The 13,119-nt window shown below is 62.1% G+C and overlaps 1 protein-coding gene across 1 annotated transcript; it reads right to left on the bottom strand.

Annotated features, from left to right (window-relative positions):
• Positions 1 to 2,554: 2,554 nt before the first annotated feature.
• On the bottom strand, positions 2,555 to 11,955 carry ALX3 (ALX homeobox 3). The gene is made up of 4 exons (XM_028102093.2): positions 11,679 to 11,955; positions 6,129 to 6,445; positions 3,253 to 3,381; positions 2,555 to 2,863 (listed from the first exon to the last, which is right to left on the bottom strand). The coding sequence occupies exons 1-4, from the start codon at positions 11,953 to 11,955 to the stop codon at positions 2,555 to 2,557; spliced, it is 1,032 nt and encodes a 343-aa protein (XP_027957894.1).
• Between the last annotated feature and the right edge of the window lie 1,164 nt (positions 11,956 to 13,119).

Here is a 13,119-nt window from a genome sequence, read left to right as displayed (position 1 = left end):
GGTGAGATGCCTAGGGTGTGGAGGAGGACGGGAGAATGGCTAATGGGAAGCAGGTGGAAGGGCCGCCTGCGTCCCAGCCAGGGGACAGGCCGGCTGGGATGGCCCAGTCAGTGGGAGAAGCCATCAGCTCACAGATAATCCCAGGGAACGGGCTCCGGGATGCCCATTCATATTCATTATGTGTGAAGTGGGCGGTTGTAAAGTTAGCTTTCTCTTCATTTAGCTGTCACTGGACAGAGAAATATGAGCTGTGGGCAGATGCCCCTGGATGGGAGCCAGTAGCTGGTCTCTGGCCTCCCCGTGCCCTCCTCCGCCAGGGCCTCCCTCCCGCACGGTTCGCTCCCAGCCTCCGCCTGCCTCCTCCACTCCTGCTTCGGGGATCTCTCTTGGCTTTACTGCCTTCTCTTCTCTCATCCCTCTCTTCCCCCACTTCTGCTTCCTTTGCTTTCACAGATCCTTTCCTCCCCGTGCACCGCACCGCTCCCCCCCCCCACCCTGCCCCGAGCTGTGTGAGAGAGGGAATTGTGGTTTTTTTTCTTGACCATTGTTCTATCTCTGGCACCCAGCACAATGCTTGGCACAGAGTGGGCACTCAGTAAATATTTGTAGAACAAACCAACCTTTCTGCATCTCTCTGACTCGGTGACACAGAACTCCAAAATCTTGCTGCCCACTCCTTGGGTGAAGAACCTTCTAGTGCACTGGTCTTAGCCCTGAGTTAGAAGTGTGGGTTTGAGGCCCAGTCATTATTGACCAGCTGTGTGAAGGGGGTTGTGTTCCTCGGAGGTGCTGGGGCTGCTTCTCCTTACTGCTCCGACTCTTCCCTTCCTGATGGACGCAGGGCTCTCGCATGGACCTCAGAGCCAGCATCAGTACCGAGAGGAGAGAAATCACCAGCAGCCAGGCCCTCGAATGAAGGGAAGGGAAGGAAGACCCTGGTTTCTTCTGAGGGGAGCTTGAGCCTAGTCACACTGACTGTCTTAGAGGAAAATCTGATCTGATGGGGCACTTGCTCCCTCTGGGAACGAGCACAGCACTGGTGTCTTTGTGTGCTCGGGTTTCTCTGTGCCTGGAAGAGGCTACTAGCCGAGGCTGAGCTCTGAGCAATGTGGTTGTGTTTACTGGGAGGGTGGGAGGGCCGGGCCTGCTTTCTTCCTGCCTTCCAGGCTGCGGAGATAAGGCAGAAAGTGGGGATGAAGGGTAGAATGGCTAATACTCTGAAACCACAAGAAAGAGTCCTGGCTTTTGTCTCTGCCCCACAGCTCAGACATGTTCCTGGGGCATCTGGGAGAAGGGGGTTGCCCCACCCCCACGGTTCTGGCCCAGGGGAGCTCAGAGCCCTCAGTGGACTCACCCATCTTTCATTCCAGCCCCCTTCCACTGCCAGTTCAGCCACACGTTTATCTCTGCCTTCCCACCCCAGCTCCCCATTTTCCCTTCCACATGGGCCCAGCAGCCCTCGAGCCGATCCTAGGCAGGTGAAAGGGCCAGGCATGGCATCAATGGCCTTGGGGGCCCTGCTGCAGGCCCACCTTCCCCTAGCCCCCAGGACCCCCGCTGGCCCCTTAGGAGGGCCTGGCCCAGCCTGAACCCTGGGCACAGACCAGCTAACCCACTGTCAAACCCTGAGGATACACAATCACCTGGTCTAAAAAATACTGCCATCTTTATTATTATGCTGGGCAGCACACTTTTTTTTTTTTTTTTTTACAAAAGTGGGGTTTGAGATCTCAGGGGCTTAGAATTTGTGGAAGTCTGTTTTATTCTTACCAACATCTAATGAGTAAACCAAGGGAGCCTACAGTTTCTATGGCATAGCTCTGGCCTGAGCCCATAGAAGAGAATCCAAATATTTGGTGGTTTCTGGTGGACTTTCTGCCCCCTTGGAGGGGGTGAGGACTCCATGCCATGTTGGGGGAGGGGGCACAGGGCAGGAGTAAGGGGTGGCTGGAGCTGGGGCTCCGGGCACCTTTTCTGGCACCTTTTCCCCCCCGGTGGCCTTCAGGCCCTTGTGAACTCCAGACGCTGAGCGCTCGCCCCCTGGTGGTGGGAGGGGGGAGTCAGGCTGGCCCTGGCTGCTCCTGCTCTAACACTGGTTTCCCCTTAGTCACAAAGAGCTTCTCCTGGTTCAACCTGTGTCATCATCCTCTTGTTTTCCTGGGTTCCCTGAATGAGGAGCCAATTCAGCCATTTCAGCTGGAGGGATGACACTTAAACTTGGACAAAGTCTGAAGGAAGCAGGGCAGTGTCTTCCTCCCGCCAGCCCAGAGTTGGACGAAGGGACCCAGTGTGTGGTAGGAAGAGTCCTACCTGCTTTGCAGCCCCCTTTGTCCTGAGCAGTCTCACCTTATTTTAAGAGAAAAAAAAAAAAAACTCTAGCTTGTTCCCTGTGGGAGGCTGAGGATCCCAGCTGCTCTGCCTGGGCCTCCGGGAACCGACCGGGGCTTGGAGGCAGAGGTGTGCCCTCTCTGGCATCCAGGCTGGGGTGGGGTGGGAGCAGCTGGGAACAGGAAAAGGGGGGTGGGCAGCTTAGTCTGCATGTCCACGCAACCGATCACGTGGTCCAGTTCAGTAGGCTGGGTGGCTCCTTGGACTTCACCCTGAGCGAGATGAGGCTTGGAGACTTATAGTCGCCATCTGGGGTAGGCTCAAAGCTGTGGCCCCCCAGGGCAGGGGAGAAGCCATGGATGGAGTAGATGCCAGGGTGGGCTCCGGGGGAGGCTGGCACCCCCATGAAGCCAGCCACATTCCCATGAGAGTGGGAGTATGGAGACATGCACGGGGAGGGCATGCCCTCTGGAGACACGAGGCAGGGGCCGGGGGGGCTCCCGGACCCTGGACTGGGCCACAGGGAGTTCTGCAGCTGAAAAGAGAGACAGAAAAGAAGGCCCATGAATCAGTAGCCCAGGGGCTGCCTCCCTTACCTGGGGGTTCTGTCTTTGCCCTTAGGGCTCCAGAAACTTAGCAGGAAACCTCCACTTGGCCCAGGTCTAGAATCTGCTCCTGCCTACCCCCGACACTCGAAATGGCATCTCAGGAGCCCCCTGCCACTGCGCCTCCAAATGAGGTTTACTTCAGTACCAGCTGTTCGGCATGCCTCGTTCACAAGACAGGGAGGAGCCCCACTTTGCAGAGGAGAAGTGATTTACCCATGGTCCCGCAGAGTCCTAATGCTGCTTCAGGTCTCCCTGGGGCCCACGCTACCCTGGGGGATGTGGCCAGGCCCTGACGCAGGGCCAGCTGGGGTCTCACCTGTGGGTGGCTGTCTGTTCGGGGCAGCACAGAGATGTCATAGGCAGATGTGAAGGGGTTCCGCCCCTCCTGGATCTTCCCGTAGCGCTCACGCTTCCGCCACTTCGCTCTGCGGTTCTGGAACCAGACCTGGGGACCGAGGTGAGAGGCTGAGGGAGTGACAAAGCGGCCCTGAGGAATAGAGCCCGCTGGGGAGAGAGTGGGTGGGGGTGTCCTCCTGCAGGATGGGGAGCTGGCTCCAGCTGGAGGATCTTGAGCTGCAGCAGCCTGTAAATCCCTATTGTTCTCCAGGCCAGGGAACGGGGGGGGGGGGCTTCTTGGTCCCTTGGGCCACCCCTCACCCCTAGTCACCAGGCTGAGTCACTCTCTTGGTTCTCCAGCCCGCTTGTGCCACTAAGGGTGTCGTGGGATCTGTGGCCTCAGAGGCTCTGGGCACTGCCTAGGCATATCAGGGCACAGGCCTCTAGCCCCCCTGCCTCATCTCCGTTCCCAGGCTCCCCACCTCCCATCCTCAGCCCAGAGCCCAGCTCCTTAAGGCCCCTGGGCACTGAGCCCTGCCCTTCTCCACAGCCTCACCCCCAGCCAGGCAGTATGGCTTGATTCTTCCTACTTGCCTCTCAGGCCAGCTTGCCTTTGAACGCATCTGCTACCTTGCGACTCCCTGCCTCACCTCAGCCTTCCCCTGCCTGGGCTTACTGCCTCACCCCAACACACACGCATATGTCACCGATGGCCTGGGTGATGCGCCGGCATCTCCCTCATACTCACCACACCCTATTACCATCGTCCCTTTTGCCATCTGTGTCTCCCACTCATTTGGCAGCTCCTGGCAGGTGAGGGTGGCCTCCCTGTGTGCTGTGCGCATCTGTGTACCTATCGGCGCCGAATCTGTCACTTGACGGAGGCCCTGCGGCTGTTACATTTATGGTACCAGTGCATGCGTTTTGTATTTCTGTCATTTAATAAACATTTCTGTGTCAGGCTCTGGGCTAGCTGTTGGCAATATCAAAACCAAACCGAACCAAACCATTCCCTTGCTTTCCAGGGATTTAGCTGGGAGCCATGACAAAAGAAGTTCTGTGTGTGAGAGTGTGTGTGTGTGAAAGGAACCCCACCTCGGCCCCTCACACACGCCCCCACCGTGGCCGTTCCTACTGCGCAGGCAGGTGAAGCCATGACAGTTAAGGAGCTTGGCAGGCCCCGAGCCCCCTAAGCCCCAGATGCAGAGATCCCAGAGCAGGCCTGGGGCAAGGTCCAGGACGGACCATCCCACCTGCCCAGCTGCTGGGCCTTTCCTTCTCAGCCTCCCTCCCCCTCGGGTAGATGAAGGAGTCTGGCCTGCTTCACCGGGCATTCTTCCCCATCATCCCTGGTTGTCTCTGCAGCCCGCACTGTAGACTTCTGCCTGCACTTGGGCCTTGCCCTCTGCACTGTTCTGTGTGGTGGCTTACTGCTCTCCATGGGGTAGGGCCTATGGGTGGCTGTCACATTCCCATCAGAGAAAAGAGCCCTGTGGCCGCCCCTGCACCACTTTGGCATTGAAAAGGCCTGGGAGAGGAGTGGGGGGCTGCGCTCCGCCTCTCCAAGGCAGTGCCATGGCCACGGCTATCCAGAGGCTCGCAGAGCGTCCGGAGACTTGATGTTCCGGACTTCCGTGGCTCATGGAAGTTGTGAATGCTTGGTCTCTTACCCTGCTGGCCCAGGTCCTGGGGCGCCCTGGGAGGACAGTCCTAGAAGTGTGTTTTGGGTGCCGCCTGGGAGGAAAATGAAAGCAGGAGGACCCAGAAGGGAAGGGGAAACAGCCCAAGCCCCTCTGGTCCTATGCTGAATCCAGCTGTAGGGCCTTCTCTGCTAGAAGGCAGCCAGCCTCTTCGTGGACTGGCCGGCCAGTCCCCATATTCGGCCAGAGGGAGGCCCCACACAGGTGTGCTATGTATGAGCTCTGTCCCAAATAGGTCTCCTCTGTGGTGGGAAAGAGAATCTTCTCTGTCTAGAGGTCACCTCCTCACCTCTCCTGAGAAGCCCAAATCCCACCCCTCTCCCAGTGCCTCCTGCTTGGCCTCAGGGAACCTGCTGTGCGTCATGCCAGTTCAAAGTCAAAGCAAGGCAACAACCACCATCTTCCTCTTGGGCCAGGCGTTTACTGAAGCCTCCTTCCCCATCCCCACCCTCTGCTTGCCACCTTCATGTTCTTTCTCACCTCCGACATGTCTTGGACGTGGACTTCCCTTCTCCCTTTCCCCTGTTCCCAGCATCCCTCCGTCCCCTGACCCCCAACCCCTACCTGAAGCTGGCCACAGCCCTACCCAGGAAGCCCTGCGGCCTGATCTCTGCTGGAGAGAGTTGGTTGGGTGGGGAAGGGCCCCTGGCCAGGCTTTCCCGGCTGGGGTCTGGGAGCTGGTGGGCCTGACAGTCGCTGGCTCGGGATGGCTTTGAGCATCACTGAGCTTCAAACTCCCCCCGCCCCAGTGGGGACCCTCCTGCTCTGGGCAGCTACCTCGGGAGTAGCCGGATGTGTTCAGCATTTCACTGCTTCCGAAAGGCTGTCACATCTGTGATCCTCAAAGACCATCCTAAGTAGGAAAAGCGAGACTGAGAGATCCAAGGACATGCCCCAAGTCACCTGGTCAGCTGGAAGTGGCAGAGCAAGGACTCCCAGAGGCCACCAACCCCATGAGGCACTTGGGCTGCAAGCCCGTGGTGGCAGCAGAGTTGGGCATGGAGGGGAGCCGAGGGCAGGCGGGCCGGGCGGCAGGCACCTGGGAAAGGTGGGTCTGCGTGGCACCAGCGCCCACCTCTCCCAGCCCTTCCACGGCCTGGCCCATGGTCGGGGTGGGAGAGGCAGCCAGAGAGGCCCACGTCCGGGGTGCCCTCACCTGTACCCGGGCCTCGGTGAGGTCCGTTCGCAGAGCCAGCTGCTCCCGGGCATACACATCCGGGTAGTGAGTTTTCTGGAAGACTCTCTCCAGCTCTTCCAGCTGGAACGTGCTGAAGGTCGTGCGGTTACGGCGCTTCTTGCTCTTGTTCTTGGCCAACTCCATGGAGTCAGGCAGTCCCGGGGACAGAGGGACACGCAGGCTGGCCAGACAAGGGCCTGGGGAGCCTTGCAAGTTAGAGGCCCCGTCTCTGGGCGCCCCTCGGCAGTCCAAGGGCAGCTGGGGGAAGCTGGCAGCTTTGGAGGCCTTCTCCTCGGCTGCAATGGAAAACACAAAAAGGAGGATGGAAACCGAACCAGGGGGTTTTGTGGGTGGACTGGGGGAGGGGGCAGGACGTTTGACGCTTCAGTCCCCGCCTCCCCCTTCCTTTCTCTTCCCTCGTCCCAGTAGCCACCCTCCATGGGAGCCTGGCATTCGGAGGCCTGCTTGCTGAGCCTCCAGCTGGGGAGGGGGCCCTGGGGAACCATGTGCTCTGTGGTCTGGGCGGATCTGCTGGGGCCAGACAAGGGTTCATTTCGGGGAAGCGCTTTGTGGTGGTGCGTCCCACAGGGTGTGGAGGTGCCAGGGTTGGCGCCATGGCAGGGCTTGGCGCAGAGGCGGGAGGAGAGGGTGAGCACGGGGTGGTTGACGTCTCCCGCCCCTGCCAGGAAGTGCCTCCTTGGCCCTGGCTGTGGGTGGTGGGGGAGGGAACGTGGTTCCCAGGTCCTCATGCCCCTGCCTCCGGTCCCAGGTCCAGGCAGGGGACAGACAGGGACATTCAGATCCCCATTGGCTGGTCTGGCTGTGCCCCATTCTTTGGACCCCAAATCTCAGGGCAATGTCAAATCCCCCAGCCCTGGGGCATGAAGGGCAAGATGGGGCAAAGAAGCATCCAAAAAAGATTGTCTCATTCCTCCGAAAATTGTGATGTTTGGGCCCAAGACTTGAGCTCCAGCATTAGAGACCAGGAGGTCGGCTATCTGCAGAGGAGAGTCAGGGCTTGGGGGGGCCAGTGTCAAAACAGGACTCAGCTCCCAACCCCATCACTCTGGCCATGGACTGCCCCCTCCCTCCTCAGCAGTTTCCAATGCCCCCCCCGCCCCATTGCCCATGACGAGCAAGCAGGGAGGGAGGACCTGACTGCAGCTGGGCACAGTTCCCAGCAGCCCCACTCTGACACGCTAACCCTCACTCGGCGGGCTTGGTGGAGCCCTGCCACAACCCGGTCATGGTGAAAAATAGGTCACCCTGATTGCTCCGCCCTCTCCTCTGGCGAGGCCCCCAGCAGCACTGCCATGAAATCTCCAAGAGCTCACTGGGACAGCAGGAGCACCGCCACAGAGACGCCCCACTGACTCACACAGCCTGGCCCCGGCCCTGGCCCATCCCCAGCAGGGGCCTGGACCCCCGGAGGCCCAGCAGGCTGGCACCAGGAGGCTGTTTCCTCCTTGGGACTCGGTGTCAGGATCACAGCTATCATCAGGGAAGCATGGGACCAGAGATGGGATTCTCGGGCTCTGGCGCTAAGGAGCCCCTGTCTGCATTATGGAGGACAAGTCGGGCAAGGTCCCCCCAGCTGGAAGGTGATCAGGGACCTCCCAGAAGCTCCATGTTGTGAGAGGGTCCTGGAGGCCTGGCAGAGTCAGGAGACCTGCCCTCGGGCACCAAGCTCACAGCTCGGGCGGAGCATCGAGGAGAAAGTACACCAGCCACTGACCTCCATTCTTGGCCCACACATGTTTTGGTTCTAGAGGTAGTTCCATGGGCAGCAGCTTAGGGAGAAGGACTCATGGAAGCTGAGCCAAATAATTGAAAATGGTCAGGGGGAGTGGGAGACTGGAAGGGGACACCCCACATCTAGCAGATTTGAGGGGGTGGTCTTGGAGTTCTGGGTTCAGAGGGAGGTCCTGCTGGACTCGAGGCAAAAAAAGGTGAGGGTGGCTCAGGGATGGGGATGAGGGGAGCACTGACATCACTACAGAGGGCCCCCCAAAGTCCTGAGGCTTTGCTCATCTGGCTCTTGGGCCCTCAGTGTCTGTCCGAACAGGATCTGCCCAGAGGAAGTGACTAGCTCTGGGCTCTGAGTGACCAGAGTAAGAGATAAAAGCGCAGCAGGACTTTTCCGAATAGCCACCCAGAAAAGGCTGCTGGCCTCCACTGGCCTCCCTCACCTGCCCAGTCTACAGCCCTCCCAGGGGACCGGGGTACTTGTCCCCTCCTCATTGCCATGGCCCTGAAACCTCCATCTACCTGAAGGACTCCGGGGAGAAGCCGGCATCCCCCTCTTTGAGGGGACAGGGGCACACTTCCTAGAATGTCTCCTGAAAAGCAAGGCGCAGTGGAGAAAAGAGCGGAGGTGGGATCAGCTAAGGGCAGCAGTCAAGGAAAGGAAAGAAAGGCAGCCCCAAGTTTGAGTCTCAGCTTGTGAACAGCAGGGTGCACCAGGAGGCCCCCGGCACTTTCCAGGTGTATGCAGGCTGTGTTTGGGGGTCACCTGCACCCAGTGGGGACACGGGGTGGTTAAGGGGGAGTGTTTATGGTAGAGACTGGACTCCTGGGTCTCAGCACCAGGGGGTCCACAGCCTGCACAACTGCAGCACCACAGCAGAGGTCTGGCGGGCCAGAAAGACAGGAGCCAGGGCAAAAACCTCTGAGGCGGCCACGGGGCTCGGTCCCTGACCTGCTCCCACGCCCCGCTGCTCTCCTGCACCCTGGGGCCGCCAGAGCCCCCCCCCCCCCCCCCCCCCCCCCGCTAGCGGCTCAGGAGCCGTACCGCTGGCTCCGGACGCCAACCGGGAGACCCACTGCCCTCTCAGCTAGCGTCCACTGAGGCCGCCGGGCCCACCACCCGGCTTTCGGCCTCCGCGCGGTTTCCCACGCGATGCGCAGAGCTCGCAGAGGCCTGGGCTCTCGAAGCTCCGGCTGAAGCCGTTGTGTGCATAAACGCCGTGCGCGGGACCCCGGCGGGGCCTTGGTGCTCTCCCTAGAGTTTCCAGCTTTGCCCTAGACGCCTCAGCCGGCGGGGGGGGGGGGGGGGGGGCCTGGTAAGGGAGAGGAGGGCGGGGAGGGCCCTGACTTGGAATCCTTCACGAGGTCTGCGGTCGGTCCGGTGAGCGCGGCCTTCGGGATGCTCCGCTCTGGGCCTCCGAGGCGGCGGGCGCGTTCCCGGGTCCGAGAGCCAAGCCAGGGAGCGGACCGGGCGGCCCGCGGCGGAGCGGAGCGGGAAGGACCGGCCCGGCACTTCTCCGGCCCTCTGAGCAGCCGCGCTGCACCGCCAGGACGCGGCCGGGGTCCAGGGCAGGGCTGGGTGCGCTCTCGGCCAAGGGCGCCGCAAAGAGCGGGAGAGGCGCGCCAGGCCCTCCAAAGCGGGACTGCCCGGCGTCGGCGAGATCGCGCCGCAGATGGGGCGCAGCTGCGCGCTCACTGGTTTGAACTGGAAACGCTCGGAGCCCGTCAAGTTAGAAGCCGGGAAATAAGGCGGGTTCCCCCTTTGCCGCCACTTCCCACCTCGTAGACTGCGTGGCCCGAGTCCCCCGGGGCCGTTCCTCCCCAAGCAGCCCCGCTCCGCCGCAGGGTCGCAAGCGGCCCGCGCCCGCCGGGCTGCGGCCCTGGCATCCGCGAGGGGAGAGGCGGCTGGGGTCCCAGGCTCCGCTCGCACCCGCTGCTGCTTGTTTTTCGTTTGGCGGGTCCTCCGCTCAACTGGAATCGTTAATTTTCCTCTCCCACTTGATTTTGCTGCTTTCTGCTCTGTTAGAATGTCCCTTTTTTCCTTTCATTTTTTTTTTCCTGCTTCTACTCTCTTCATCCTTTCCCTCCTTCTCCATTTACCCGCTTCGTTCGATCGTTTGATCCTGCGCTTGCTTTTTTTCTTGTTCTTCTGTTCGTTCTCCGTTTATTTATTGACGTTCTGCCCGGCTTGCCGACTTGCGTCTACCTCTCCTCGTCTCTCTCCTCCGTTGTTTTGTTCATTTTCCTTTTCCTTCTTTTTGGTGGTTAACACTCTTTGGTTTTACTTTTACGCATTTCGTTGCTGACACCCTCGCCGTCGCCGGGTCCCTCCGCGCCCCGCTGCTCGTTCTGCCCCAGCGCTCTCCGCAGCGTGCCAGTCCTGGCGTCCTCGCGGTGCCTGCGGCATCCCGCCTGCCCAGCAGGACGCGGGCCGGAGGCGTGGGTCCCGCCCGACGCGGCGCGCCCAGCCAGCCCGGGTACCTGTCCCCAGCGGTGCTCATGGCGCTGCGCGGCCGCCGCCGTCTGGCGGGGATCAGAGGAGCCAGGCCAACTGCTTTTCATTAAATCCCAACTGTGGTTTTTATCAGGAGAGCCTCTTTCAAAGGGCACAGACACGAAGCTCCGCGGACTCGCTCATTTCCTCCGCTGACCCCCACCACACCTCCCCGCCCTGCCCGACACATTCCCACCGCCCGGGCTGGGCGAAGGCCCGAGCTGCCTGGCCACTCGGTGGAGGCCGGCGAGGCGCCAGTGGGTGGAGGCGGGTTGGGGCCGATCTCAGAGGATCCAGCCCTGGGCCTAAGGTGCGGGATGTGGCAGCGCAGATGGGGCGGGCGCCGCCTCCTGCAGGTCAGCCGGTGCAGTGGGCAGCGGCGCGGCTGCGGGCCCGTGTGGCAGGCCCCGGCGTTCAGGCGCGTTCTCCGGAGATGGCAGGGTCCAACTGGCCTTGGCGCACGGGGCACCGGCCCAGGAGCCCGAGGCGCCCAGGGGATAGGCCCGCCGGGGCTGCTCTCGACGGCCCCAGCCGAGACGATCCAGTGCGAGGAAGCCAAGACTGCGAGAAGGGCGGCCATCACCGTGCATAACGACGGGGAGGCCAGGTTAGTCTGAGAAATAAGAACACAGTTATTCCGTATTGAGAACGGCCCCGGTACTGCGGGACCGGCCGCGGCCGCGCCGCCGAATGCCTGACGCGCCGGCAGCGCCTTCCCCGCGGAGGCTGGGCCTTGGGGGGGTGGGGTGGGGGGGAGGTGGAGAAGCCGGCGGAGGCCAGGCCGCAGCACTCGGCTGAGTCCTGCTGGGCCACTCTAGGTCGGGGCCCAAGCTCAGGGCCCCGAACGGGCGCCACACACAAAAGCCGCACTTCTCTCCCCGCATCGGGACCGAGGGCTCCGCGTGGCGCCCGGGGCCCTGGGCCCGGTCCGGGCTTCTGGGTCAGTGGCAGTTTCAGGCCAACTCCGGCCAAACATGATTTCTCCTTCCCGCCTCCGGTCGCCTTCGGGCTTCACTGGGCCCGGGGCCGTCGCCGCTCCACCCTCGCGCGACCTCCCGCCTCCCGTTCCCGCCACGGGAGGCACGGAGGGCTCTGCCTCCCGCGGGGCGCTGGCTTTGCCGGCCTGGGCCAGCGCCGGTGGGGCTTCTGAGGGAGCCGTGGCGAGGGGCTAGAGGGTCTAAAAGTGGCGAGCTGGGCGAGCGGGCGAGGGAAGCAGGGAGGCCCGGGCGGGCCGGGGAAGAGAAGGAGAGCGGGTCGGGGCTGCGCGCTACGCCCGCGCCGCGCGTTACCTTCCGCGGGGCCCTCGTAGAAGTGGCTGCCGTTGAGCGCCGGGCCGGGCCCGAGGTCCTGCAGGTACTTGGCGGGCGGCTTGGCCGGCTCTGGGAGGTAGGGCTCCAAGGGCCCGCAGGCCGGAAAACGGGTCAGGCGGGGGCCGCGGGGCGGCGCGGGGTGCAGGTGAGGCGCGCCAGCGGGGGTCCCCTGGGGGCCGGGCGGCTCGTCCCCCGCGGCCGCGTAGGGGCCGGGCCCGGGCCCCACGCCGAAAGGCGCGCAGCGCTTGGGGTCCATGCCGGCTCCCGGCGCACAGGCCGCCGGGGCTCCGGGGCTCGCGCTGCCCGTGCGGCCTGTGAGCGCCCGCCAAGGGGGAGGGACCTGGGCGCGGGGGCGCGGAGCCCCCGGGAGCGGCGCGCGCCGCGGGGGGCGGGGGACAGGGGAGGGGGCCGTGCCTCTGACTTAATGCTGGAACCATCCACGTCACGTGCGGCCCCGCGCGGGTTAACCCCTCGGAGCCCGGGAGCCCCCTGATTCACCCCAGGCCGCGTATCAGAGGCAGTTCGAGCAGAGGGAGGAAGCCACCTTCTCTCGACGGCAGGGTCCCTTTTGTCTGCCCATCTTGGTGAGTCCCTTGCTCAGAGCAGCAGCCTTGGGCCTGACATCCAGCCTGGAGGTTCTCGCCCCTAGAGGCGTGAGGCACGCCCAACAAACGCTCTTAGGCCTGGTCTCCCGACATAAGCCTCGGCTAAGGGCGGGGTGGGGGAGGGGCTGGGCTGGGCCTTTACCTAACTCTTTGCTGGGAGCTGGAAAAACGTTGCCTCTGCAGAAACACCTCCCTTGGGGATCCCTTGTTCCTCACTGGGACAGGAGTCCTTGGGAAGAGGTGTGTGGAAACAGCTCTAATCTGGGAATGGGGGCTGGGAAGTTTGGGCCTGGGCACTATCATTAATTAGCTGTGGGACCTTGAACTGTCACCATTGTCTTCATCTGAGTCTGGAGTCTGGACCACGGCAATCCTTGGAGCCTTTCTGTGTATTCCTGGTGGGTTTGAGAAGCAGAGGCAGAACCAGAAGATTCAGGGAGACTTGCAGGGTTTAACAGCAGAGGCTGTCTTTGGAGCAGGTGGAGGGGTACATAGAGGGTTTGGGGTTTGAACAGCAGGCGTGGAGTGAATACCTTTCAAACGATCTGGGAGTGCATGGGGATCCACTGGAGAGAGGCTGGCTGCAGCCCAGACTTCAGGGCTCTGCTGCCCCAGGCCTGCCATTTTGGAGGGAGATGAGGGTAGGGTGGCATCTCCTAGGAGTTGACTCACCCCAGCCAAAAGGAAGCAAGCATAGGACTAGGGAGGTGGCTTGGAATTTCTGAGAAGAGAAACAACCCCCACCCTAAGATCCGGGAAGAAATTCCTGAGGGCCCTGGGACCTGCTCCCTTCTGTGGATTGAGGAGTCCCCAAG

Source organism: Eumetopias jubatus, unplaced genomic scaffold, assembly GCF_037043125.1.
Source record: "Eumetopias jubatus isolate StellerSeaLion01/CBP00866 unplaced genomic scaffold, mEumJub1_p1.0 scaffold_4, whole genome shotgun sequence".
In the NCBI taxonomy this organism is placed as follows: Eukaryota; Metazoa; Chordata; class Mammalia; order Carnivora; family Otariidae; genus Eumetopias; species Eumetopias jubatus.
This window is presented reverse-complemented; position numbering and strand designations above follow the sequence as displayed.

What these genes read in the sequence shown, in the direction of transcription:
- ALX3 (XM_028102093.2), bottom strand. Translation starts at nt 11,955, where the DNA reads ATGGACCCCAAGCGCTGCGCGCCTTTCGGCGTGGGGCCCGGGCCCGGC. An exon ending in TCACCGAGGCCCGGGTACAG is followed by an intron (nt 3,382 to 6,128) that starts GTGAGGGCACCC and finishes CTCGGTCCCCAG; the next exon opens with GTCTGGTTCCAGAACCGCAG. An exon ending in GAACAGACAGCCACCCACAG is followed by an intron (nt 2,864 to 3,252) that starts GTGAGACCCCAG and finishes CTCTCTTTTCAG; the next exon opens with CTGCAGAACTCCCTGTGGCC.